Source organism: Phodopus roborovskii, unplaced genomic scaffold (assembly GCF_943737965.1).
Source record: "Phodopus roborovskii unplaced genomic scaffold, PHOROB, whole genome shotgun sequence".
Classification (NCBI taxonomy): Eukaryota; Metazoa; Chordata; class Mammalia; order Rodentia; family Cricetidae; genus Phodopus; species Phodopus roborovskii.
The window spans coordinates 10,032,601-10,060,109 of record NW_026126434.1 but is presented as its reverse complement, the minus strand read 5'-3'; the positions used below and the strand labels follow the sequence as shown (position 1 = coordinate 10,060,109).

At 46.5% G+C, this 27,509-nt stretch overlaps 2 protein-coding genes across 2 annotated transcripts in view; both read left to right on the top strand.

The window, feature by feature from the left end:
- Hkdc1 (hexokinase domain containing 1) overlaps window positions 1-2,307 on the top strand; it is a 36,965-nt gene extending 34,658 nt beyond the window's left edge. Inside the window, exons 17-18 of the mRNA XM_051186789.1 lie at window positions 466-699; window positions 2,062-2,307. Of these exons, the coding sequence (XP_051042746.1) occupies window positions 466-699; window positions 2,062-2,209 (382 nt within the window). The 3' untranslated portion in view covers window positions 2,210-2,307. The remainder of the gene's footprint in view (window positions 1-465; window positions 700-2,061) is intronic.
- A 3,840-nt stretch (window positions 2,308-6,147) lies between these two features.
- Window positions 6,148-27,509, top strand: part of Hk1 (hexokinase 1) — a 98,217-nt gene continuing 76,855 nt past the window's right edge. Inside the window, exons 1-2 of the mRNA XM_051186744.1 lie at window positions 6,148-6,222; window positions 22,218-22,312. Of these exons, the coding sequence (XP_051042701.1) occupies window positions 22,286-22,312 (27 nt within the window). The 5' untranslated portion in view covers window positions 6,148-6,222; window positions 22,218-22,285. The remainder of the gene's footprint in view (window positions 6,223-22,217; window positions 22,313-27,509) is intronic.

Here is a 27,509-nt window from a genome sequence, read left to right as displayed (position 1 = left end):
GGGAAATAGAGGCAGGAAGGTTACCATGAATCTCAGGCCATTCTGAGCTACATAGTGAATGCCAGGCCAGCCAGGGGATACATAGCAAGAAAAAACTAGAAGTAGGAGGAAACTGGCCTCTGGAATGGGGAGAGAGAATACCATATGGGAGTGCTAAGTTGCTGAGAGGTGCCTGTCTAGAGGACATCCCTCGTACTCAGAACATCAGACTCCTGGAAAACATCTGACCCTGATTTAACTCCTAGTAAGATGGGCAAGGGTGTACATAACACAAGGGCACTGACAACTTGCTATTTAAAAGCAATGCGACTTCCTAGGGTAGGGGATTTTCTGTGTTTCTGACACTACACCCTCAGCCATTGACAGCATGCATCTGGCCAAGGCTGGTTCCAGAAGACTCTGGATCATGGACCCAGGTCCAGGTGCAGGAAGCAGCTCCTAACATTCTGACCTGCTTGTCCTCAGTGACCGACTGGCCCTCCTGCAGGTCAGGAGGATCCTGCAGCAGCTGGGCCTGGACAGCACGTGTGAAGACAGCATTGTGGTGAAAGAGGTGTGTGGGGCCGTGTCTCGGAGGGCTGCCCAGCTCTGTGGCGCAGGCATGGCTGCCATCGTGGAGAAAAGGAGAGAAGACCAGGGGCTTGAGCACTTCAAGGTCACTGTGGGTGTGGATGGAACGCTATACAAGCTGCACCCTCAGTGAGTGCTGTATGGGCATGGGAACTGGGACAGAGGGTGGGAATGCTGGTGACCAGGGATGGACCCACACACACACTCGGTGGTAACTGGGCATGGCCAGTCCACCTGCTATTGAGGTTGAAGCAAGGGCTGGTGCTTCTACTTCCTGGTTGTCCACATAAGGCTACAAGTCAGCCTGTGAAGCCCAGGCAGGGTCCTCCTCTGAGCCAGGTCAATAGCAGTGACCTCTGCCTCTTGGGGAAGGAAGCACATGTTGTGATTACAGTAGGTAGAGCCAGGCAGAGAGCATGACCAGAGTGCCAGCCAGGTTTGAACTGATTGTAATTTCTCAGTTCAGTCATTGGACAGAAAAATGAAGAACCCAGTCACACACACAGGGTTGACTCTTGGCTCTACCGTGTAGGAGCCAGGTGGCATAGGGTCAGTCGGTGACTGCTTTGACTTTTTTCTATAGTATGAGGACAAAAAAAGAAAAAAAAATCATAGTCAACTCATAGGCTGTCAAGAGGCTAAAAATTTAATTGCTTCACTTATAAAAAGTTATTACTTTTTTTTTTTTGTTTTTGTTTTTCTGAGACAGGTTTTCTCTGTGTAGCCCTGGCTCTGTAGATCAGGCTGGCCATGAATTCAGAGATCTGCCTGCCTCTGGCTTCCAATTGCACCACCACTGTCAGGCAAATCTATTGTTTTTGTTTAATGTTTTCCTTTTTATTTTGGTGATATGGAGATGGATGAACAAGATTATAAAATTCCTGTGGTGCTGGTTTCTGGCTTCTTTCTTTGTTCTTTAGTGACACATTTTGGAGTTTGTTTTCTACAAATACAGACTTTAAAATATTCTTACATTTACTTTGTATGTAGGTGTGTATGTATGTACATGTATGGATGCACAGGAGTCAGTTCTCTCCATCACCACATGGGGCCAAGGAACCAAGCTCTGCTCATCAGGGCCTGCCTGATGGCAAGCCCCTCTGTGCCATCTCACCAGCTCCAAATCTCTGTCTTGAACTAAAACTTGAGCAAAGGCAGAAAGAAAGCATGCAATCCTTTTAAAAGGTACTGATGCCAGGCAGTAGTGGTGCACACAGAGAAACCTTGCCTTAAAAAACAACAAACAACAGCAACAAAAAGGTGCTGAGTTTGATGGGGTCTCTCATCAGCTTCACGATAAAACCCTCAGAACTGGAAGTGAGAGTTACTTAGCCTGCTGAAGAGCTCCTGAAAAAAAAAATCCTTCAGCTGATACGCATTTGACTGATGAGAGTGGGGTCTTTGCCATAAGGTCAGAGGGGAAATCTTGGTCTCAGTAGTCTATCTGCCAACCCCACTGCAAGGGCTGATATGTCTTCCTCTTTGTCCCAGCTTCTCACGGATCCTGCAGGAGACGGTGAAAGACCTGGCCCCTCAGTGTGATGTGACATTCATGTTGTCAGAAGACGGCAGTGGGAAGGGAGCAGCTCTGATCACAGCTGTAGCCAAGAGGTTACAGCAGCAGGGGAAGGAAAAGTAGGTGGCCCGCCAGGTCTGTGATGCCCCATGCTGACCAGGGACCACCAGATGACCTCCTGGCCGACCTTCCCTTCTCCAGGGCCAGAAGAGAACCAGAGTTCTCAGTACCCTTAGCATCCTGGTGCTGGCTTTGCAGTGACACTCAGCGACACCTCCTTTTGGCATATTTTGGCCATTGATGGGTTGACTTTTGAAATCAAAGGATCTAGCCCAAGATCCTTTGAAAACTTTTGGCAAATTTTTCAGTTGAGCTGTCAGCATTCATAATAGCTTCAAGTCCCTCTCTGCTGGACTCGGAATCTGCCCAGGTGCCTGGTGACTTAGTTACTTTGTGGCATCCATCCTACCTCTGGTAGGAGACTGAGTCTGAGACTTACAGATGAACCTTTGAGAGGGAGAAAGACACTCAGTGAACCAGGGGATCTTGTTTTACATGGCCTCACATGTCATGTTGGCTTCATAGGCGCCAGGAGAACAAGGGCCTTGGCACATTCATCTTTAGTGCAGAAGGGCCCACTACCCTGGAGCCAGGAGGAATCTTAATCAGATTCAGGTGCTCTGTGAGCACCCTGGAGTGTCATTCTCCAGCTGTGTATTGAAGGGTGGGACACCTCTCAAGGTACTGCTTCCATTTCATGCCATGCAGTAGGGGGCAGTCATTGCTGTCCATATTCGTTTCAAGGACTCCTAAGTCTATGAAATACAGTCTGAGAATAAAAGAATCTTGGGTTTCCAGGAATCTTGGCCTATGTTAATCTTTCTTCTGAGAGTCTCGTTGCTATCTCCATGTCCTGTCAGAATAAGGGACCTGTAGAGGCAGAAGGTTCTTTGGAGCCAACTCTTTAGTCCACACTTCCTGCCAAGAGAAGGAGAATGTGGAATAGATTATCCAGATTTCACTTGGTTGAAGTATTTCCAGCAACTGAGCGGTGACCATGTGACCCTTGAACTGGAGTCAGCTGGGAGTCGTGTGTGTATGTGTGTGTCTATATGTATGTATGTATTTGTGTGGGAGTGTGCATGCACATGTGTGTAGGTATGTGTGGGTATGTGTACATGTGCATAGAGGCCAGAGGACAACCTCAGTGTCACCTCAGAAATGCCATTCATTTCCTTTGAGACAAGTTCCTTTAGTGGGATCTGGGGCTCACTGTTTAGGCTAGGCTGGCTGTCCATCAAGTCCCAGTCATCCTCCTGTCTCCACCTCCCAGCATTAGAATTACAGGCATACCACTGCACCAGATACCCTTATCTGTGAACAGAGCTCAGGTCCTGCTGTTTGGAGGCAAACACTTTCCTATCTGGACAGGCCCTGGAACCCATTCTTCAACTCTGCTTCACTGTCTGTCTCTGAAGCAGGGTCCTACTGTCCACCCTGTCTCTCCTAACCCTATCATCTGGAGTCATGCCCCTGAGCTTTTCACTCTCAGCTCTTCTCGGAGCTGCCTGCAAGGTCTATCTTGTCCTGACTGTGAACTTTTATCTGCTCTAGTAGATTGAAAGCTTGTTGCTGGACATCTTTTTATTTTAGATTGTCATAGTGAACTGGAACTGTACTATTCTGATTACTTACTAGGGAGACATATGGTTTTTAAAGTAAAGCTTTGAGAGATTTTTCCTGGGGGCGGGGTGGAGAATAACAGGTCATTATCACAGGAAACAATGTGAAACCATCACACATTCCCAGTTGATTTGATGTGTTTGATAAATTGTTTCAACTCCATAGCATTACCCACCAACTCTTCCTAAGAGGATGGCTCCTTGTACTAGGGATTGTCACAGGCTGAAGCCACATGTGCCAGTAGACAGCCCAGTGAGAAAGAGGCTACCTGGGGCTAGGACCAGATGAGGGAGCTGAGAAGGCTTCTGGAATGTTTTCTGAAGCATTCAGTAAACATGTATGATATTGGTCCCATGAACTGGTCCTTTTCTGTGTTTTAAGGCTATGTCTCTCTGGAGAAGTGCTACAGGATTTTGTTAAATTTATGTTTGTATTTGGATATAATGTCTCTTTGGGGAAATTTCTTCCTCTTCCCCTGATGGGTTCATCCTTAAAAAAAAAAAAAAAAAACAAACAAACAAAAAAAAGGATTTATTTTTATTTTATGTGTGTAAATGCTTTACATGCATGTATGTTTGTGTACCATGTGTGTATGTGCCTGGTGCCCACAAGGCCAGAAGAGAGCATCGGCCCCCTGGAACTGGAGTTACAGATGGTTGTGAGCTGCCATTTGAGTGCTGGGAATGAAACCTGTGTCCTGTGCAAGAGCAGCCAGTACTCTTAACCACGGAGTCATCTCTCTAGCCCCTTTCTTCTTTTTGTTGTTATGGTGGTTTGGTTTTTTTTTTTTTTTTTTTTTTTTTTTTGTCTTGTTTTTCGAGACAGGGTTTCTCTGTGTAACAGTCCTGGCTGTTCTGGAACTTGCCTTGTAGACCAGGCTGGCCTCAAATTTACCTGCCTCCCAAGTGCTGGGGTTAAAGGTGTGCACAACCATGCCCAGCTCCTTCATTTGGTTTTTAAATTCTCTCATTTTTATTTTGTGTGTGTGTGTATCTGCACGTGTGCATATATGAATGGGTGCATGTGGGCATATGTATATGTGTAGGATGGAGGGCGACTTTCTGGAATTCATTCTGTTCTATTGTGTGGACTCTGGGATTGAACTTGAGTCAGCTTGGTGGGAAAAACTTCTACCTCACTAGACCTTCCTTTGGTCTTTTTGAGACAGTCAAGGTTGGCCTTGAACTTGTATTGGTCCTTTTCTTTCTGCCTCCTGATGGCTTACCTCCCAATTTAACTGAGCCCTGAAGAAATCTCCTTAGGTTTTGTCTTAACCATCTGGGAATCTGGCTGTCCTTGTAACCTTTCCCCAGTCCTTCCTGGGTATCACACCTTCAGCTCTCCATGCCACTTTCTTCTGAGTCTGCAGCATCCTTTTTGGACAGATGGTCTGGCCTGAAGTTCAGTCATTCCCTCCCTTGGTCACTCAGCATATGTATGCAGGTATGGGGAAGCCATGAAAGCCTAACTCTCTAATGACCACTAAGTATTTAAGAATAACCCTAGCTGCATGCAAAGCTCAGGAAAAAAACACATGAAATAGCTTAGTCATGATGACCGGTTTCTGGAAATTATTATTATTATTCATAACCACCTAGTTTCTGAGGAATGTTGTTATTCTCAGCAACAGTCTGGGAATTGTTATGGGTCATCCTGTCTATAAAGCAAATTAATAACTAAAAGAGCTGGGACTCATGGCAAGAAAGGAAAACTAGAAAGAACAAGTGCCTCTGCCAATAGATATAGATAATTCCCTGACTGGAGAGTACATTCTCCCTGCCCCCATTATCTTAGGGACAAGGCCACTGAGCCCGCTGGTCCTAGAGAAAGAAAACCCCCTAACCTTGCAGGTGTGATAAACAATCCTGTCTTGTAAAAACTGTGTACTCTATGAAATCTCTGTAACCTAGGAAACCTTATTAACTACCCAAGTTTTGAACTGTCCCATGACCTTGCTTTTAGGCCTAGTGACAATAACAGGCTGGCTTTGAAACTGGCCTTGTACCTTTGATGTAAATCCTATAAAACCTATCTCAATTCTGCACTAGAGGTCCTCAGTCCTCTACCCCTGTGTGGCATATGACTGTGGACCCCAGTGCACTTGGAATAAAAATTCCTCATGCTATTTGCATCAAGACTGCTTCTCGTGAGTGATTTGGGGTGTCGCCTTTCCTGAGTGGGAGTGTGAAGGTCCACGCTCTGTGGGTCTTTCAGCCATCCTGTCTTCTTGCCCAGTTCTCATCTCTTGGAAGGAAAAGGATCCCCAAGGTATCTAGGGACCCTCGGCCATTGTAGCCAATTGATGACATCACAGAGTTTGAAGCAGAAAAGGAACTCCAGAGAGGGCAAACATCTATTCCATGACTTCAGGAGTCCACCCCTGAACCACCTGGGACAATGGAAAGCCCTTCTCTTCTCAAGGCTTGCTAGGCCAGACCAGTAACTACATCAAGGTAAACTGTCTTTAGGAGAAACTCAGAGACTTTCTTTTTTAGAGGATAAGCTGGGGATGTAGCTCAATGGGGCCTAGCATACACAAAGTCATGAGTTCTGATCCCTAGCATGGAATAATCTTGGAGTAGGAACATTTGCTCAAATCTCAGCACTCAGAAGGAGAAATTCAAGGTTATCTTTGGCTATAAGTGAGTTAGAAGTCAGCCTGTGACACATATAACCCCATTTCACAACAGGATGAAAACAGCTTTGGCATCATGGAAGCAGAAGTAAGTAGATTTCTGTGAATTTGAGGCCAGCCTAGGCTAACAAGGCTCTGTTCAGCAATGAAAGAAAGGAAGCTTTCTTTTCTACATTTTACAGCACCATGCTTACTTTTTCCTGGTACCCTTATAGAAAGAGCCCATAGGTAGAGATGTGAGAGTTAGGTTCCTCCAGGACTCACCTTCCCAGAACAAGTGGCCTCAGTTGTCATCATTCAGGACCAAATTTCTCCTGCTCACAGGTGAGAAAGGGTCAATGAGAATGAGGACTGAGTTCTCATCCTCCCTCCTCCCTGTGGTCCCCAGAGCTAACTTCAGCAGGGGGCAGTGTGTAGCCCCTGTTCTTTGAAGAAACCAATGAGTGAATGGCCAAACTAGCAAATGAGTGGGACCCAAGCTTTTCTTATACAGTAGATCCTCTATGGCCATGGCTCTATGGGTGCCAAGCCCTGTTCCAGGCACAGGCACTGAAGACCCAAGGAAATATGACACCATTGTGCCATGTAAGAGTCTGCAGGAAAGAGAAAGGCATATTTGTATTTGCAGGACAACACGGTAAATGGGGAGATGGAGGCAGACTGTACACCAGGCTTTAGATTCTCTGAGTGTACACTCCCAGGCACAGGTGCCCCATGGACCCTTGAGGGAATAGCATGAAACTTCGGGATCTTTCCTCAGAAAAATGTTAAGTGCATAAAAAGCAGAAGATAACTGAGGGAATTCTACAACTCTTAAGAAGTGGTACTAAGACTGGTGAGGCATGCCTGTAATTCTGGTTACTGAGGGTTACACGTTCAAGATTAGTCTGGGCCACATAGACAGTCTAGCCTAGACTACATAGTAAGGCTATCCTCAATGACATAGCAAGCTTCTGTCTCAAATCCCTACTCTATGCCCCCCCAAAGAAAGTAGTAAGATGTACTTATTTATTAAATTTTTATGTAACAAGGGCCAACAGAACCTAACAGCAATCATAATTTTGAAGCTCTTATGAGTGTAAACCTTATTTTGGAGACATTTACAACAATAGCATAAAAACATCTGTAGTTTCTGGGCCAGCAAAATGGCTGTGTGCTAAGGCACTTTCAGCAATCTGAACTCAATCCCCAGGACTCATGTGGGGGAAGAAGAGAACTGATTCCCAGAAGTCCTCTGGCCTCCACACACACGAGATGACATATGTCACCCACCTTACAAACATAAAAATAAATTTTGAAAAGTCTGTGATTTCTACTAAAGACAAGAGCCACAGTGCTATTCACCACTGTGGTTTTCACCTCTAGGAACATTTAGAGATTTCTCTTTGTCTATGGTAGTTCATAATGTCAGATGCATTTCCCCTGTCTTTCTTGTTAGCAGCTGAGGCTCTTCTTTTTTGCAGGCTGTGAGAAGTGTATGCTGTTTTATTCAAATAGCTCCAATTTCCTTCTTATGTGTCGTTCCCCCCCACACTCTTACTGTCCTGACACTGTCTAACTTGTGTTCTTGTCTACTTCCTGGGAGCCATTCGAGCCTTTCGGTTAAGCAGCTCCTTCCCTTGCATTAACTCAAACCAGTGGCTAACTTTCTCTTATTTTTTTGTTCTTATGTTGTCTTAACAATATCTTTAAAATACCCTTACTTCTTTGAGAATTTCATCCAGTATATTTCAATCATATTCACGTCAACTCCACCCATGTACACCCCACTTCCCTGTGCCTTCCAACTTCTGTCTTCTTCATTTTACTCAATAGCACATCTACTGTCAGCATTGTCCTAAGAGTAGAGCTGCCCACTGGAGTGTGATTGACCTACCAGGAGCCACTCCCTTAAGGAAAATGGACTCTCCCTTCCCCAGAAGCCAGCAACTCCCCAAAGTTCCTGAGTTAGGATTGGGGGCTCATGAACCCCTTCCCACTCCAGCCTTGATCTTGTGCAGATCTTAAGCAGGCAGCCACAACTACTGTGAGATCATGAGCCCAGTGATACTTCGAACAATATCTTTTAACAAACAAAAAATGATTTTAAAGCCAAGAACGGTGATACACACCTATAGTCTCAGTACTTGGAAAATGGAGGCAGGAGACTCAGGTGTTCAAAGCCAACCTCAGGTGTATAGTGAGTTTGATGCCAGCCTGGACTACATGAGAATCTGTCTCAAAAGATTAAAAAAGAAATTTATATAATTTATTATTTTGTGTTTTCCTATTCTATCAAAAAAAAGAAAAAACAAACAACAACAAAAAACAAAACCACAACCCACCAAAACATGATCCCATGTTTTTTATTATTTTTCAATGACCTGTCTTGTGTATTTCTAGTTCTTATTGGTTTCAGGTCTTTGCATATGTATTTTCCTCTTCATTTCATTAAGTATCTGCTGTCCCTATTTGACACTCAGTAGGCCTGTTCTGATTCCTGCTAGAGGTGACACATGCCACACAGTTTGTTGACATTCTCTTTGGTGGTTTTCTTCCACAGACGTCTGGTGACTTTTTGTCCTGTAAGTGTTTCACCCACGGGTCACCCACTGATCTGTCCTGGAATGTTCTGGGTCAGGGCCACTTTGATCTGAGTCATTCTGATACAACGAGAAAGGAGAGGTACCTTGAAAGCAGAAAGTCCTAAGCACCCCCAAATCCTCAGGGAACCCCTGCCAGTCCCGCTAGTCATGTTTTTGTCAACTTGACATTAAACTAGAGCCATGTGGGAGGAAGGAGCTTTAACTGAGGAATTACCTCTATCAGGTGGGGCTGTAGGCAGGTCTGTGGAGCATTGTCCTGATTAAAGATTGACATGTGAAAGCCCCGCCCATCGTGGGCGGGGCCACCCCGTTAGTGGTCTTTGGTTATATAAGAAAGCTGGAGGAGCCTCTCAAGCCAGTATCCACAGAGTTCTTTCTTTTGAGGTCTCTTGTCAGTTCTTGCCTTGACTTCCTGCTCTGTCTTTTCCTCAATGAAGTGATGATGGACCCTGTTCTGGAATTGTAAGTCAGATAAACCCTTGCCCCCCCCAAATTGCTTTAGGTCGTGGTGTTTTTCACAGCAACACCAAGGCAAGTAGAACGGGTCCCTTGGCAAGGTTTTAGGTGTTGACCTTTTAGTGTGTTCAGGCTGCCCGCACCACGGGGCTGGCGAGTGAATGAAGAACAATGTCTGGGTTACTCTTACAGAGTTAGTTCACTGCCGTGGTAAGGGCGGAATGAAGGGCATCAGCATGTAAGGTGGCACTGTCTGCTCAGAGTAGTATACCCTCAGCCCAGAAGCAAAATTTCAGCCGCCTTTCTCCAACTGCCACCACCATCTTTACCTGCGGAGAAGGCCATTTCCTGGGGTGCAGTTGGTACATAGAGAGGGGGCTTTAGTTTTGACATTGTCCTTCTAAACCTTACTATTAAAATCATTTTTTCTTAATAGAAGAGCAGGTTAGCTATTTTATATAGCCCCTTATAAGCAGACATGCTCCCGTTTTTCAGGTGCCTCTGTGCTGATGAAAATCATTTATATTATACTTAACTGTAGAGAGGGATAGCAAACACTCTGGGGTGAGCTGATGTGGGATTAAAGCAGAGGGCAAGGAGGAGACAAAATGGGCGGTTCCCATTCATGTATTTCTCAGGTCAGACCCATCTTCTCAGAGCCACCCTGCTACCACGCACCACTCACATCATGGCTGCCTTGAGTATTTTGTCTACAAGGTTTGTGAGAGCTTCATGGTTCTGTTCTGGCCATCTCCAACTCCTCACATTCTTGTCCCCCGAGCCTGGGACCCAGAAGGCAATGGACACTGAGTCAGATCAGAAATTTACCTTTTCTTTCTGACACAGAGGAATCAGTGCAGTCAAGTCTCTGGCCTAGATTCTAGTCTGTTTTGGTTTTTGCTTATGCTTAATGAGCTCAGGGCAGGCTTCAGGGTAAGACTAGGGTAGATCACCCTGGGATGAAAGCTTGGGTCTGAACTGTTAGACAGTGTCTGGGGTTGCACACAAAAGAGAATAGAATTGTAGATCAGCTGGGAAGCTAGTGAGGCAGCCGCAGTGCCCTTGGCCGCCGTGGCTGCACGCCTGTGGGAGCACATAGCTGGCATTTTTTACAGCATGCAATTAGGAAGTCTTTTGCTTCCTCTGTGACGACTTGGATCCAATGAGCTCGAGGTAGGTTGGGAGCTTTTGTTTTGGTTAAAAAAAAAAAAAAAAAAAGACTAGATTTGGCTCAGATGTTATGAGGCACCAGACAGATGAGCGTTCTGCCTTGTGCTTGGTGAAAAGCAGGTTTGAGAGCCCGTGGTCACAATTTGGCAAAGGCAAGTGTGTAGAGACGCTGTGACCTCAGTTTCGGAAGGGTGGGGTGGTTCTATTGGACTCTCCAGATGTTATCTTTATTTGAGAAGCCTCATAGCAATGTTTCACAGTAAGTTGTGAGGTCTATTCCTGGCTAGAGCACATAGGGCAGTGGTTCTCAACCGCCGTATTTATTTACATTATGATTCCTGGTAACAAAATTACAGTTATAAAGTAGCAATGGAAATAATTTTATGGTTGGGAGTCACCACAACATGAGTAACTGTATTAAAGGGTCCCAGCATTAGGAAGGTTGAGAGCCACTGGCATAGGGACTGGCATCACCTCCAGATGACAGCATCCCAGAAGCCCTCACTGGGGATTGGCTGAGAGGGAGGCCTGCCCTAAGCATCTCGTGGAGCTTCTGGCAGGCTCTCTGTCATGGAATACTTATCTGTCCACCTCTAGCTCATGTCTGTCTCACAGGATGTTTAGACCTGCCTGGTGAGATGGCTCTATGGATAAGGGTGCTTGCAGCCAGGCCTGATGACCTGAGTTTGATCCCTGGAATCCACAACAGTGGAAGGAGAGAACCCACTCCCACAGGTTGTCTTTTGACTTCCACATGTACACCATGTGCATGTATGCACACACGCCAAAATTTTTAAATTTAGAAATTCTTTTTGACTTATACTTGCATGTCTATTGTTTACTTACTGTGTATGTGTGTGTGTGCATGTGTGTGTACATGCATGCTATGTACACGAGGGGCGGGGGGAGGTGAGAGGACAATCTGAATAGATCCTTTCCTTGCATTGTGTGGATTTTGAGGATGGAAATCCAGTTATCAGATCCTTATCTGCTGAACCATCTTGCCATCCCTAGAGAGAATTTTTTTTAGGTTTCTTTCTATTTTTATTCTATGTATTTGGGTGTTTTGCCTTCATACTCGTCAGTGTATCGTGTTCCTGCAGTGCCTGTGGGGTCAGAAGAGAGTGTTGGGCCCACTGTTAAAGCAAGTGCTCTTAACCATGGAGCCATCTCTTGAGCGCCCCCTACTGACACTTTCTGAAAACATTTCTTGTTAGTACATTTGGTTCTTACAAAATACTGGGCTTGGTTGTGACATTTTCATAGCATGTGCGTAATGTGCTTTGATCTAAACTGGCAGAAGGTGTTTAGAGCCATTTCAGAATCTGTCAGAAATTCTGTCCTAATCCCACACTACAATCTATTTATTTTTGCTTTTTTTGAGACAGGGTTTCCCTGGCTGTCCTGGAGCTTGCTTTGTAGGCTGAACTAAAACTCAAGGATCTCCTCAGTGCTTGGATTAAAGGCACACACCACCACTGTCTGGCCCAAACCACAATCTACTGAACATTTTTTTTTTGTGAAACTCAAGTGAGCCATTCAAAAAGCAATTTTTAAAATCATATATTTCAAACAATCCAGAAATATACTATTGATGCTTCTGTATTGATACCTTTGCTGTCTGTAGTTAAATTCTGTGTAAGAGCAGACAGCTGTATCTGTACAGTGGAAACACTGTCCTTCATAACACAGGGCAGCCTGGGGTCTGGGCTGCGAGGCTTCAGGCAGCACGCGTTGATACAAGCACTCCTGGTGCCATGCTGGCTGTGTGTTTAGAGCCAAGGCTGCAGTGACATCACAAAAGGCACTGTGGTGAGTGCAGACAGGAGCACCTTGGACTCCTTGCGTGTTTGATTTTGAATTAATTTTTGCTTTTGTCTGTTCAGACATTTTATACCCTGGTCAAAAATTTCAAGACCTCCTATATTCAACAGTTGCACAATACCGTGTGCGGTTATAGCCCTCAGTTTAATGAGCTGGAGTTGAGCTGCCTTTAATCCCAGCACTCAGGAGTCAGAGGCAGGTGGATCTTTGTGAATTCGAGGCCAGCCTAGTCTACAGAGTGAGTTCCAGGACAGGCTCCAAAGCTACAGAGAAACCCTGTCTGGAAAAAGAAGAAGAAGAAACTGGGCTCTAGGAGGACAGAGTGCATCCCACATAGTTAAGTTCCAGATCTACATAGGGCAAATGCATAGACATCAGGACAGAGTAGTCATCCCTTTTTTTCCCTTATCCTCACCTGTCATCAAGGTCCACATGGCCCCTGCCTCAAAGTCCTCCAAAGAAAACTCTGGCCCAGCTCTAGTCACTTCCTCCAGGAAGCCTTCCAGGATCAGACTCATAGCTCTCTAGTATTATCACAACAGCTACCACTTACAAGTTGGTCCCTGTGATTTGAAGTCTCTTGGCACCTCTCCTGCAGTCTGTAAGCTCCCTGAAAACATGATTACGCAAGAGCAGAGTAGTGGGGGTGGTTGGGAGAAGAGCAGGCACCCACAGACCATGCAACAAAGAGTGAGGAAGCAGTAGCGCTCATCCCCAGAGGAAGAGCAAAAACTGGAAGCAGGAAGGAGGTGACCAAGACACTCACTGAGACTGGCTCTCCGGGTCCCCAGAGCTGTCCCTCACTGACCATGGCTTTGCAGGCTTCATTTTGTCCATCAACCTGGGCACTGAAAAAACAATTGTGTGCACAGTAGAAGTGGGGCCACTCATGCCATGAGCCCTGGTGGAGGTCAAAGGACAGCTCTGTCCTCATCTTCCACCTCGTTTGAGACAAGATCACAGGCCAGCTGGCCCAGGAGCTTCTGGGCCTTCCCCATCTTTCTCTCCATTGTCACTATTGTGTGGGGATTAATGGAGGCTCTGGGGATTCCAACCTCTGGTTCTAATGCTTGTGTAGTAAATGCCTTACCCAGTTAGCCATCCCCCAACCCCAGCGCATTTCTTTACACACTTTGGGAGTTGGGGATGTAGTTCAATCTGTCTAGTGATTGCCTCCACACACAAAGCCATTGTGGCATTTGTAATCCATCACATAGGAGGTAGAGGTATTTGTTGTTTTTTCCTTTTTGTTCTTTTGGGCGACCTGCTACCCAGCTCCCACATAAATCATACATAGAGGCTTATTCTTAATTATAAATGCCCATTCTTAGATTGGCTTGTTGCAAGCCAACTTTTCTTAAATTAACCCATCTACTTTTTGCCTCTGGGCTCTTTTCTTTTCTCCTGTGTATCTTACTTTCACTCTTACTCCATGGTTGGCTGGGTGGCTGGTCCCTTACATCCTCCTTTCCTTGTTCTCTCTTGTTCCTTCCTCTCTTCCCATATTTCTCTTCCTACATTTCTCTCTGCTTGCCAGCCCTGCCTATCATGTCTTCTGCCTTGCTATTGGTCATTCAGCTCTTTTAGAAAGGCAAAGTAACACAGCTTCACAGAGTTAAACAAATACAACATTAACAAATGTGATACATTTCTGCATCATTAAATATCATGGTTTAATAAGGATCAGAATAAACAAATAGGCCGAATAGATGTTTATTCAGGGAGAAATAACTTACAACATAGATGAACACCAGCAAATTCCACTGGATGCTCTCCTATCTGCATCCCACCAGCAAGAGAGCGTTCCCCAGCTCCTCCTCAGACCTAGTTCCCCAGACCACTTCTGCCCTGTCTCCTCCCCCAGTGGGCATGGTCAGTGCCACAGATGCAGACAAAGTGAATATCTCACTACAATTAAAAAAATGTTCCACAGCGTAAACAAATGTAACACATCTTAAAATAATTTTCACAAGAAGAGTTAGGAGGAATCTTAAATTGAAGGTCATCCTTGGCTATGTAGTGAGTTCAAGGCCAGATTGGGTGTCTTGATCACAATTCTATTACTGTGAATAGACACCATGACCAAGGCAATTCTTTTAAAAAGAAAGCATTTAATTGGGGCTGGCTTACAGTTTCAGGGGTTTAGTTTATTACCACAGCAGGAAACACTGTATTGTGCAGGCAGACATGGTGCTGGAGAAATAATTGAGAGCTACAGCCTGATCTGGGGGGACACAGGGGAGGGGAGAGGGCAAAAGGAAAGAGGGAAGCAGAAGAGAGGGAGAGGGAGGGAGAGAGAGAGAGAGAGGAAGAGAGAGAGAGAGGAGTGTGGGCTTTTGAAACTTCAAAACCCACCCTCAGTGACACACTTCCAGCAAGGTCATACTTCCTTATCCTTCTAATCCTTTCAAATAGTGTCACTCTGGGTGATTAAGCATTCAAATATGTTAGCCTATGGGGACATTCTTATTCACACCACCACACTGGGCTACATGAGACCCCCCCATCTCAAAACAAAATACAAATAAAACCTCAGGTGGTCTTAGCTCTGAGCATCTCACCAGCTCCTAGTCTCACTCCTGCACCCTACAAGGATGAAGTAGGGTTGAAGGGACTGGACTCTAAACCTAGATCTGCTATTGGTATTCTCTATGAACAGGTATATTGACTTCTCTGAGCTTCAGCTTCTCCACACTAGAATGATGTCTAGGTCCCTGTTGTTAGAAGCTTCCAGGTTGCCATGCACAAGGCCCTTCACGCAACCCCTGACATCTGTTATTGGCATCTTCATGGTTAATGCCTTCTTCACCCTTGTCTCTGCTCTCTTACCCAAGATCTCTGTGGGGCTCCAGCAAAAAAGAACCTGGTGGCTGCCCAGTACCCTACCTGTGAAAGACAGAAAGCTCTAGAGGGGACAAAGGGCAAGGCTCACATGATACCCAGGACCTCCACCCTCCTTTTCATAGGATGCCAAGTGGCTCAAGCTATTTGGGGCTTTCAGTGAGTCTTCTGTCTCTCTGTCCTCAGGACTCCAACTAACCAGCTGAAGACTGTCCTCAGAGAGCTGGCAAGAGAGAACACGCCCTTGTCCCATGTGCTTTCCATTGACGGGTCAGTCACCCTGCAAGGACAGCAGATGCTGCTGCCCCTTGGGGACAATGAGAGTGGATGCAAGTGAAGAGCTGGCAGACTTGACTCAAGTTCTCCCAAGGCAAGTGGATAGGGGCGTGGGCTTGGACTGTTCCACTGTGGGTTTTACAAAGCTCCCATGAGTCCCCTCAGGCAGCTTTCTGGTTTCTGAAGGATGCCTTAAAAAGACCTAGTTTTGGGATCTGAAGACACATACATTTCTGTGACAGGCCTGGAGAGAGACATTTTCCCAGGGTTACACAGTAACTTGAAAGGCACCTAAACTCACTGCAGTCAAGTGTCTGATGTGACCAGGCTAATGCTATCTTTTTTTCTTTTTCTTTCTTTTTTGGATTTTCTATAGCTTTGGAGCCTGTCCTGCCGCTACTGCCTGGCTCTTCAGTTTTTTTCCAAAACAGTGTTTCTCTGTGTAGCTCTGGCTATTCTGGAACTCACTTTATAGACCAGGCTAGCCTTAAACTCAAGAGATCTTCCTGCCTCTGGCATTAAAGGCATTAAAGGTATGTGCCACCACTGCCTAGCCAGTAACATTTTATATGATCACAACTGGACAAGATGGAAAACATCACCCCTCCAGTACCCATTTCATCATCTCAGTGTGTGTGTGTGTGTGTGTGTGTGTGTGTGTGTGTGTGTAAGCCCAAAGATGAGCTCCAGTGTTAACCCTCTGGAGCCATCTTTCACGTTGTGCTATGAGACAGTCAATCTGGAATTTGGGTTCACCAATTAGGCTGGACTAGTTGGCCAGCAAACCCCAAGGATCCGCCTGTTTCTGCCTCCCCAGCACTGTCATTATGCTACTTTCCTATGACTTATGGAGATCAAACTCATGTCATGTGCTTGCAGGACAAGCACTTTACCATCTCCCTAGCTGCCCTTCTAGCTGTCTTCAGATAGAATCTCACTATGTAGTCTAGACTAGACAAACTCAAACCCACCATCCCCCTGCCTCAGCTTCCCTAATGCTGGAATTGCTGATATATACTGCCATGTCTGGTTGTCCTTCTCTGTCAGCTCAGTGTCTCGGTTCCATCTCCTATTTCAGTGATAGATGACACCAACAAAAGCAACTTAAAAGGCAAAGGGCTCACTCTGGCTCACAGTTCAGGAAACTGTCCATCATGGTAGGACGTCACAGCAGCAGGCGCTTAAATCAGCTGGTCATGTCCCATCTACAATTGGGAAGCAGAAAGCAATAAATGCATCCATCCCACTTGCTCTCTCCACTTTAGACAGTGCAGGATCCACGACAAGTCCTGCCCACCTTTCAGATGAGTCTTCCCACGTCAATCAATTTATGACAGTCCCCCATCTTTCAGGGGCTTCTAGATCCTCCCAAGTTGACAATTACATTTGCTGTCTGAATTGACACAGTGCTGTTTAATGACAAAATGACTAAGAAAGAATGTGACAGTGAGTGCCAGATTAGGTTGGTGCAGACCTATAGTCCTAGATGCTCACAAAACAAGGAGATTGAGGAGATTCAAGGGTTGTGTTGGGATACAGAAGAAATTCAAGGCCAATTTAGGGAGACCCTGACTCATAACTTTTAAAGTAAAATCAAGCTTGGGTATTGTGGTAGTTTGAATGTAATTGGTCTTCATAATCTTGTAGGGAGTGGCACTATTAGGAGGTGTGGCTTTGTTGGAGTGGGCATGACCTTGTTGGAGGAAGTTTGTCACTGTTCGGACGGGCTTTGAGGTTTCCTATGCTCAGGGTACCGCCCAGTGTCTGAGTCAACTTCTTGTTGCCTACAAGATATTGGACTTTTAGTTACTTCTCCAGCACTATGTCTGCCTGCAGGCCATCATCTTCCCACCATGACTACAATGAACTGAACCTCTGAAACTGTAAGCGAGCCACCTCAATTAAACATTTTCCTTTATAAGAGTTGCTGTGGCCATGGTGTCTCTCACAGCCATGAAAACCCTGACTCAGACAGGAATATGACTCAGTTGTGGATAACTTTTGTAGCTGTGTGAGGTCCTGTGTGATAGGGTTGGAGAATGTGTGTTGGGTGGATCAGAAGATGAGCAGAGCCCAGGGTGGTGTGGGAAGACAAATCCTGGTAGCTAGCCCCACCTTCAAACCTCTTACCTTCTGTCTGAGCTCAAGAAGATATCTAACCTTCCGAGCCTCAGTGTCTTTGTCTATAAAAAGGTGCACAAGGATTGTTGTGAACATTTCCACTCTACTGATACCGAACTGTCACCTGCTGTTTGTAATAACTCCACTAAATTAATTGGTGAGAGCAGGTTGAAGGGAAGCCAGAGCTGGCAATGAATGAGGAGCCCATGTCACCAGCAACCCATGAGCGAACTGTGGGTTTTGGTGTTACAGGCACACTGAGAAATCAGGAGCCTCAAATTCAGGCAAATGACCCAAGAAATGAAGCCTGTCACCTGAAACTCACAATGGGGCCTGAACCAGAAATTTCGGAAAGACAAATGCTTGACTTACACAGACGTTTGGTTCTGTGAGAGGGAGGGGAGAAGGCAAGGAAGACAGTTCTAGAGACCCTCACAGCCCCAGAAAGGATCCTGGGCTCACTTGGAGTGATGGAAAATGCCCACCCTCAGCAGGAAATGCCCATATGAAAGGAACTGCATAGCCCATGTTGCCAGCACGGTGGGCCATAGATAACACTCCTCATTTCTGCCTAACCTCTGGACCAAGCGGTGTCCTGACTGAGTCCTACCATCACCAAGCCTCCAACAGATGCCTAGAGCTCTTTCCCCTCCCCCACTCATCTCCTGGGCAACAGTTGGTGGTTAGCAGAGGAAGGAAGAGGACCATAATGCCGTCATTCAGGTTCTCCATCACCTGCACTAATGTGATGGGGAGCACTCCTCTGTAAGATGCTTCAAGACCCAGGACAATCTGGGGAAGCCACCCCTGTGTCAGGAAGACAGGCAGGTGTGTGGGGTATCTGTGGACTTTGTAAGCCTGTCAGACAGCAGGACATCTCATAATGACAAAGCTAAATCATACATGATCCCAGATGTGGTGGCTCACACCTACCTGTAAACCCAGCCCTTGGGAGGCTGAAGCAGGAGGATGGTCATGAGTTTGACACTATTATGGTTTATACAGTAAGTTCAGGCCAGCCTGGATTATAGAGTGAAACCCTTGAAAACCAAACAGAAACAAACCAATAAACAACAGAAACTCAAAAATTATGCCCAGTGTAGTGGTGCCATAAACTCAGCACTGGGGAGGCTAAAGCCTTAGAGTCACCATGAGCTCCAGGTCAGCATAGGCTGTTGTGTTATGTATTTGTCTCAGGCTCTACTTCAGGTTGGGTCAGCTACTGGGTCTCAACAGCACAGGCTGGGGCCACATCAGGACCTCTGTGCAGGAAGTTGAGTGAAGACAGGATAAAAGCCTTTATTGTGTGCCCATCTGTAAAATATCCTTGCATGCTTGGCCCATGCATTTTAATTATCTTGAGGTTCTATGCATTAAAGTGCAGAGGAGGCAAGGTTTGGTGTTGTCAGGGGCTGGGTATACTGTCAGTGGCTCTGAGGTTCATCAGGGGATGATGCCATTTTCTTCTGTGTGTATGTATGTGAGTGTGGTGTATGTGTGGTGTAGATACATGTTCGGGGTGGGGTACAGGTATATGCATACACATGGTGGCTTGAAGAGGATGGTGGGTGACCTGCTCTCTTACTCTCAGCCTCACTCTCTTGAGCCTGGAGCCAGGCTGGGAGCCAGCAAGCGCCAGCCATGTGCTTAATCTCTCATAGAGTTGGGGCTACAGGTATGTGGCTACATCTGGCCTTTTTATGTGGATGCTGGGATCCAATCTTGCATTCTTGTGCTTGTGGTCAGTTGCTCTGACCCACTGAGCCATCCCCTCAACTCCATAATGGGCATTTTCTAGAATTAGATAATGGAGACACCTGTGCCCTGTAACACACTGGAAATAGCCCAAGTGTTTAAGTCTAGCTTAAGATAGCTGTTGGTTTAGGAGCTGCACTTCAAGTTTTAACATTGATAATTAAGTAAATTAGCATTGTCATTATATGGAGCAGACCCCAAGAGTCACACAGGGAGATTTATTTATTCATTTGTCAGTGCTGGGGATCAAACCTAGTGCCTTTGGTGCCTGCTAGGTAAGTTCTGCCATGGAGCTACGCTCTGAGCCTTATAGGGGAAATATGAAAACTCAGAAGGCTGCAGAGACCTCTTCTGGCCTCCTTTGGCATTTCCCACATGTGGCGCACAGACACACATGCAGGCAAAACATCCACACAAATCAAAACAGAACACAAAGGAACAGTGTGTAAAGAAGACAGAACCAGTCAGGACAGACCAACACAGTGCTGTGTACCATATTCAATTTCCACTGCATCCAACAGAAAGACAGAAGGAAGATGCTTAGGGGTTAAGTCAAGGATTGTTACAGAAACACTGCACATTTGTTTTCTAAGCCAGAACCAAGCCTGAGATGCTCCTATAAGGAAAGGGGAAGGTGCCCAGAGGGAAAGAGGATACAGACAAGATGATGTTCCTATTGTCAACGAAGATGCCAAAGCAGGCCAGGCACAGAAGGATGAAGGTGCCAGAAAACTGTGTGTGTGTGTGTGTGCATGCATGTGTATGTGTCTCTGTGTTAACATGTACATCTGTGACTATACATCTTGAAATACTATCTTATCAATTTTTAATGCAGAATTTTATTTAAAAAGTTAAATAAAAGTTTCTTTCACTCCCATAGAATGTTGTGTCTTCCTGGACGAACCACTGCTTTGAACTTACCTGAGTAGGCTATGCTTCCACTCAAGCTTTTCATGGCCCTTCAGTCAGTCCTCAATAGCAGGGAACATGCACTATATATGCACCAGCCAGACACTAGTACTCTTGTTTATGAACAAACCTCCGGATCTGGTGTGTCTCCATGATCATGCCCATTTCATAGTTAATAGAACTGCACCTTCTGCAGCTTCCCAAGCAGGGTGTGGTGCACGCCTTTAATCCCAGCACTCAGGAGGCAGAGGCCGGCAGATCTCTAAGTTTTAGGATAGCTTGGTCTTCATACTTCCAGGACAGCCAGGGCTACATAGTGAAACCATCTTAAGACAAAGTCTTCCCAGGTCCAGGCTAGTGGGGCCTCAAACTACACATCCTGGCCTTACATCTGAGCTTCATTCCAAAGCTGCATCCAATATGTAACTATGTGAGAGGGACAGCCTTCTCACATACCCCTCACCCCCACTTCTAGCTGGGGTGTCAGTACACAAGCAATCCAGTCACAGCTATTCCCCAGCAACCTAAAGACTACAAGTGCCAAGTTCCATTTTGTTTCTTACAGAAACCATTGAGCAGAGGGATTAATTATATCAAATCAAATTTGGATGCTGTAAACAAATAGCAAGAATGAAAGTGTACCAGTTTGTTTGTACCAAGCTCCAGCAGAAGTCTCCACTGCCAACCTTTGTGACTCTGCCAGCTGCCTGGCATTGTACCCATTTTTGAGAGGATTACCCCAGGCAAGCTAGCCAACAGCCATTATCTTATTCCTTTATTTATTTATTTTTTCTGGCTGGGTAAATACTGATCTACCATCTTAGCAAGCATAGGTACTCAGTGTATTTAACCATCCCCACACTGTGCATCTGATCCTCAACATGTGCTGATCTCAGATAACTAGAAGTTTATACCCTTTGAGGTACATGGAACTCTGTCTCAAAAAAAGAACAAAAAGACAAATTGCTTTTTACCATAAAGTTTTCCATGGAAAAAAAGCTAGACTTAACAAGAATATTTTAGGGCCAGTAAGAGAGCTGAGCAGGCAATGGCACTTGCTGCGGGCCTGGCAAATGGAGTTCAATCCTCTAGAGACCCCTCCTTGCGAGTTGACCTCTGAGCCCTCATGCTCACAGTGGTGCACATGCGTGTATGCACACAAAGATGATGTAAAACAGTAGTGTAGTGCGGATCTCTTTTGGTATTATTGATATGTTGTTACCTGGAGAGAAATTCAAAGGATACATACCTAAAATAACAGACGTTATTTCTGCAGGAGTGAGATTTCAATTTTTAAACCACTTCTATTCTTAGACTTCTAAATGAGCACCGTGCATTACTTTTCTTTGGGGGCAAGGCATTGAGACAGGGTTTCTGTGTGTAGCCTTGGCAGTCCTGGAATTTGTTCTGTAGGCTGGACTGGCCTTAACACAGATCTCCCTGCCTCTGCCTCTCAATTGCTGGGATTAAAGGTTTGTGCCACGACCACCTGGCAACGTTACTTTTATAGTTAGAATGATAGGCTTTATTCCAAGATTCTCCATACCATGTTTTAAGTTAGACAGATGAGGGCAAATGGGAACTAGGATAAAGGCCATGCTTCTGAAGTGGTGGATTTTTGAATTGGTCCCCAGGTCTTCTGATCACTTCCCTGAAGCACAGCTGGGCTTCTCCCTCTAGCCAACCATTTAGGAAGTACTTCCAGAGTAATAATTCTCCATTGGAAACTTTATGACACTTTATCTGGGTTCATGGATCCTTCTAGAAATGGGGCTCTACTCTATCCTGGGTCAGTCCTTAATATCTGTCCTCAACTGTTGAAGACAGAAGGACATTGCAGAGACTCTAACTGACCCCTTCTGAACTTAATCTTTAGGATCAGGAGATCCAGTTTCTGAGATTGGAAGATCCCTGGGAAAACAGTACAGTCAGCGCCTCTACACCATGGGACAGAGCTGCCAGCGAGGACAGGTAAACCCCCCCCCCACCTCCTCACCCCCATCCCCAGGATCTCACAAATCCCAGGCTGGCTTCAATTGAATTCCATGTAGTCAGGAAAGACCTGGATCTCCTGATGCTACTCTATTCACCTCCTAAGTGCTGGGGTGGCAGGCATGTACTACCATACCCGGTTCACACGGTGCTGGGAGTTGAGCTCAGGGCCTCTTGCATGCTAAGCAAACACTCTCAATTGAATCATATCCCCAGGTTTCCCTCAGCCTACTCTCCCAGGGTGTCGCTTTAGGGTCCAGCTCAGACCTAGAACACAGCAAGAATGTATCACAGGGCAGGCAGGAGTCCTCCATCTGGCCCTTGGCTTTTAGCACAGGTTCATTTCTGAGCCAGACCTGTGGTTTCTCCCCAGGGGGGAGTCTTGCAACCTCACAGCTGGTCATTTCCTGGAAAGTTATACTACAAAGTCATGTGCATGAGCTACAAGCAGGAATCTGGCTTTGCTCTCTCGAGAAGCCCCTTGGACTGAATTCCCCATGCCTTCCCAAAGCTGAGGCCCATTCTGACACTGTGCAGTGTCTCACCGGACATGGAAACACACCTCCAAAAATGCAGTTAGCACAGCTGGTATTCCTGTGAGAAGCTGGCTCACTTGAAGCTTATCTTGCTGGAGTGAGGTACACAGTTGATTCCTTTAAGGGATGGGGGAACCTGTGTGCCTTGTGGGTCTAAATCCAAGAACAGGTGCAGGGCTGGCACTTGCTACATGCTCCATAGCCCAGGGCTCCCTACTGATTTGCCTTAAGAACAAGCTCAGGGTGCTATCTGGACTGGAGGTGAGGGGTTTAGGCATTTAAGGGTATGCAAACCCCCCAGCTTGGGAGAAAGTCATGTAAATGCCATCCTTTGTCCCCTCTGAGAGAACCTTTGCAAAGTCTGGCCCACATGTGTCTTCCTTCCCTCAGAGGCTTCCAGAACATTGACGTTGTGTCTTCTTCTTCCCTTTTCGAGACGAGTTCTCATTGCCATAGCCTAGGCTGGCCCTGAACTCTCAATGTTCTATTCGAACCTTCTGAGCACTGGAATTCCACTCTCAAGTTTATGGGGAGCTGGGTATCAAACCTGGAGCTTCATGAATGCTGAGCAAGCTCTCTTATCAATGGAGCCACACAGCAGCTCCTGAGCAGAGACTTTCCACCTCATTTTCATTTGTCAAACCCAAAGCACTCATGTGGGCTATAGTGGAACAAGATGTTCAAAAGTGACATCAATCTGAAGAGACCCTGTGACCCCTGGCCTCTGAAGTCTCCACCTCCATTATCTCCTTTATTCCTCAGCCAGGGCAGAAAATAGTGTGTCCTGCTCTGGGAAAGGAAGAATGTTTCCAAACCACGAGGTTTATTTGGGATGCCATTGCCATCTCCCCCTCCCCCCTTCCTGTGCCCTGTCTGGCTTTGCCAGTCCCAGGCAGAATGCCACCAAGAGTTTATAAAGCAGTCCAGGCCAGCCTCAGCGACACAAAGCAGCTAGTGTCACAGGCACCATGTGGCAGTCAGGAGGCTTGGACACTTGTCTGGAATGCAGTGTCAGTCCATGGGTCTAGCCTTGGTCTGTGTGGTACTTGGGAGAATGGAGAGACACAAGGACTTTGGGGTCTCAGATTCAAGGTTGATGGCCGGGCATGAGAAATCATTACACTTTCCTCAGGCAGCCCAAGGGAAGCTTCAGTCTTGTCTGCCCTGAGCCTCTGACAGTTGGTGAGCTATGCTGAGGCTGTTCTCAGTGTATAAGCAATCCTGACAGATCTCTCCATTTGTGGTTCCTGTATCTGTGGACTCATCCAATAGTGGGCTGAAATTTGTCAGGGAAAAGGTTACATCTGTTCTGGACAGACATACTTCTTCTCTTGCTACCTGCCAAATGACACATTAGAACAGCTATTAGCACTGTGACATGTATCTTAAGCAACCAGAGGTGACAGGAAGTCTATGGGAGAGGCTGGGACATGGCTCAGTTGGTAAAATGCTTGCTGCATGAGGACCCATGTTCTGGTCCCTAACACCCACATAAAAGCTGGGCATCTAAAATCCCAGCAAGTGTCGGGTTCAGTGAGAGACCCTGACTCAAAAACTGAGGTGGGGCTGGTGAGGGTGAGGTAGGTGCAGGTGCTTGGCTGTGCAAGCCTAGTAACTGGGGTTCAGTCTCCAGGACCCATGAAATGGCGGAAGGAAGCAGGGACTGACTTCATACAGCTGTCCTCTGATAGGCACATGAGTGCTGTGGCCACTTCCTCAACGATTGAGAAAGACACCCAATGTCAACTCCGGCCTCCATACATGTGTTTGTGGATGCACGCACAAGTACACACAAGCACATGGACATTCTGTGGGCAGAAGGGCACTGGTGACCACAGACACTATACCATTTTGCAAAAGGGGACTCAAATGCCTATGGACTTTGGTGTCTGAGGTGATGCCAACCCCTCTACACAGACATAGCAAGGGAAAACTATATGCCCTGTGCTGGCCTTCTTACCTGTCTCAAAGTCCTAATGACATAGTAATGTTCCCATTTTACTGATGGGTGAACTGAGGCTTGAAGTTCAGCCACTTGCCCAAGGTTGAATAGCCAGACAGTTCAGATCCAGGTAGTTCACTGGGGTCTCTGTCACTCCAGGACTCTGGTCACCCTTCATCCCCATCAAACCCAAGGCTGCAGGAGCAGCTTGTTGCTCATTTCCATGACTGCTGCTCAGACATGACTGCTGTCTTAGTCTTGACTCTCATGTGGCCTGTTAAGTATCTGTGGGGCTTCCTTAGAGCCCCTTCAGTGTGACTTTTGCTTTGACAGGGCCTCGGTGTGAGACCAGTCTGGGCCTTGGGTGTGTTCGGAGCTTGTGTGGATGGTCCTGTTTGCTCTGATCTTTGCTCTGTAGTGTGTCTCCCTTTAACCTTTTGCTAAAACCATGGTGTCTGTGGGGGCTCTTTCCTTTGGAGCCCTCTTGGAAGAGGGCCTAGTGTTCCACTTACAAAGAACATACATTTATTGAGCACTTGGTGTGTATGAGTTACCACAAGAAATGCTGAGATAGTCCCTGCTCTCCAGGTTACCCCTGATCTTCACAGAAGTGGCTGTGCGCCTTTGGGGTGCTATACAGCCTCCCAGGCCTCAGTGTCCTTCCTTATAAAGGGAGGCATCACTTCTTATCTGTCATGAGTTGGGAGGGAGCTGGCAAGATGGCTCAGTGGGAAAAGGCATCCACTGAAAGCCCGAGGATCTGAGTTTGCTGCATGGGGTCACATGGTAAAAGGAAGCCACTGACTCCTGCAGCTTTTGTGTGCCCCCCTCCTGCCTCACGATAGCAATACTTTAAGTAGAGGTGATTTTTCTCTTAAGGGTTGGCTTCCCCTTGCTGTGAGCAATGTGAGAAGAAAGGTCCTTCTGCCTTACAGCTGAGGGAAGCTGCTCCACAGCACTCGGGCAGGAAGCAGAGGGTGGGCAGGAAGTGGGGTCAGTCAGGCCCCAGTGACCACTTCCTCCAGCGAGGCTCTACCTCCTAAAGGTTCCTCCATCTTCCAAAACATGGCCACCATCCGGGGACCAAACGTTCAAACACCTGAGCCTCTGGTGACCATTCACTTTGAAAATGCAGCAGGAACTAATCAATGGAGTTTCTTCCCAGAGCCAGGTACAAGGACAGGGGGCCCTTTCATGGGCCGCTCTGGGAGTCAGCAGCAGCGTTCACAGGGGCTGAGACCAGACAGAATCTCTTGTCAGGTGTGGTAGCCTTCATCTTTAATCCCAGGAGTCTGGAGGCAGAGGCAGGTGGATCTCTGTGAGTTCCAGGACAGCCTGGTCTGCATAGTGAGACCCTGTCTGAAACAACAACAAAACCCAAAAAAAGCAACAAAACAAAAGAAGCCCCTAATTGGGATCCAGACACTTAAGTACAGGACGTCTGCTCTGGCTTAGGTGCTTTAGGAAGTTTGTTTCTAATGGCTCAGGGGTTGTCTAGGACCAAGACCCACTCTGGCCCTAGCTGCTGTTCTCCCTTTCACTAGAGAAGCCCAAGCTTTTTCTTGCTGGCACCAAAGCAGGCATGATGGTTACACTCAAGGTGGGTGGTATACCCGGCTCCATCCCTGATCTCCATCATCTCTCTAACCCCTACCCTTGCAGCCTGTGCTCGTGGGGACATTGATCATCAATGTTCTCAGGTAGTCACCATGACAGCTCTGTCTCAGCTTCAGCAGAAAAGTTGGCACTTGCCCATCCCTGAGGCTCCGGCCTCAGTTTACCTCCTAGAGACCCCAGGCTTCCTTTTCTACAACATAATCCAGTGATGAGAGAGCCATGCCTCCAAGCTGGCCACCATATGGCACTTGCACTTTGGGGGTATTCTAGGAGGAAGGGAGGTATCTCAGACACGTGTGCCCTTTGCATTTCTGCCTTTTGAATCTTCCTCTGCATCGATACACCTTCATTGTGTCACTTGCCCTCTTTCGCTGACACATGAACTGGCAATTTGGCCTGAGCTCCGCTGGGGCTCTTTACTGAGGTACTTTTCCTTGCCTAGTAGTTGATTGACAACAGGCAGAGGTGGCAAAGAGGTATGAGTCATGGGCCACCCAGCCTCTAGGAGACCTGCTGGGGCATAGTGGGGGGTTGGAAGGGTGCTCATCCAGGTGGGAATGATTGCAAGGACCCAAAACCATCGAGAAGTGAACACAGAAGCAGTTGCCTTGGACACAAGCCTTTTCTTGCGTGAGGTACACTTGGCATGGTTTTCATGATGTAGAGTTAGCAGAAGTTTTCTCTCATTCTGTAGGCTATGTCATTACCCAGCCATGTCTTTGGCTGTGCATAAACTTTGAGACTTCATTCAATCCTGTTGTCAGCTCCTGGGATTATTCCCTGAATCACTGGAGTCCTTTCTAGAAAATTCTTGCCTATTCCCATGCCTTACTGTGTTTTTCTCTAGCAGTTTCAAATTTGGTTAAAGGTCTCACAGTGAGATACGTGTTCCAGTTTGAATTGATCTGTGTGCAAGGTGAGCAGCATGGGTCTGGTTCTGTCCTTGTACATGTAGAAACCCATTCTTCCCTGCTGTTCTTCAACTAACAATTTACTGTACCTACCCTATGCCTTCAGGAACCACCACGAAGAAAATCCTATTCTGTTGGTACTGGAAGTGTCTGTACCTTGTTGGGTAAGG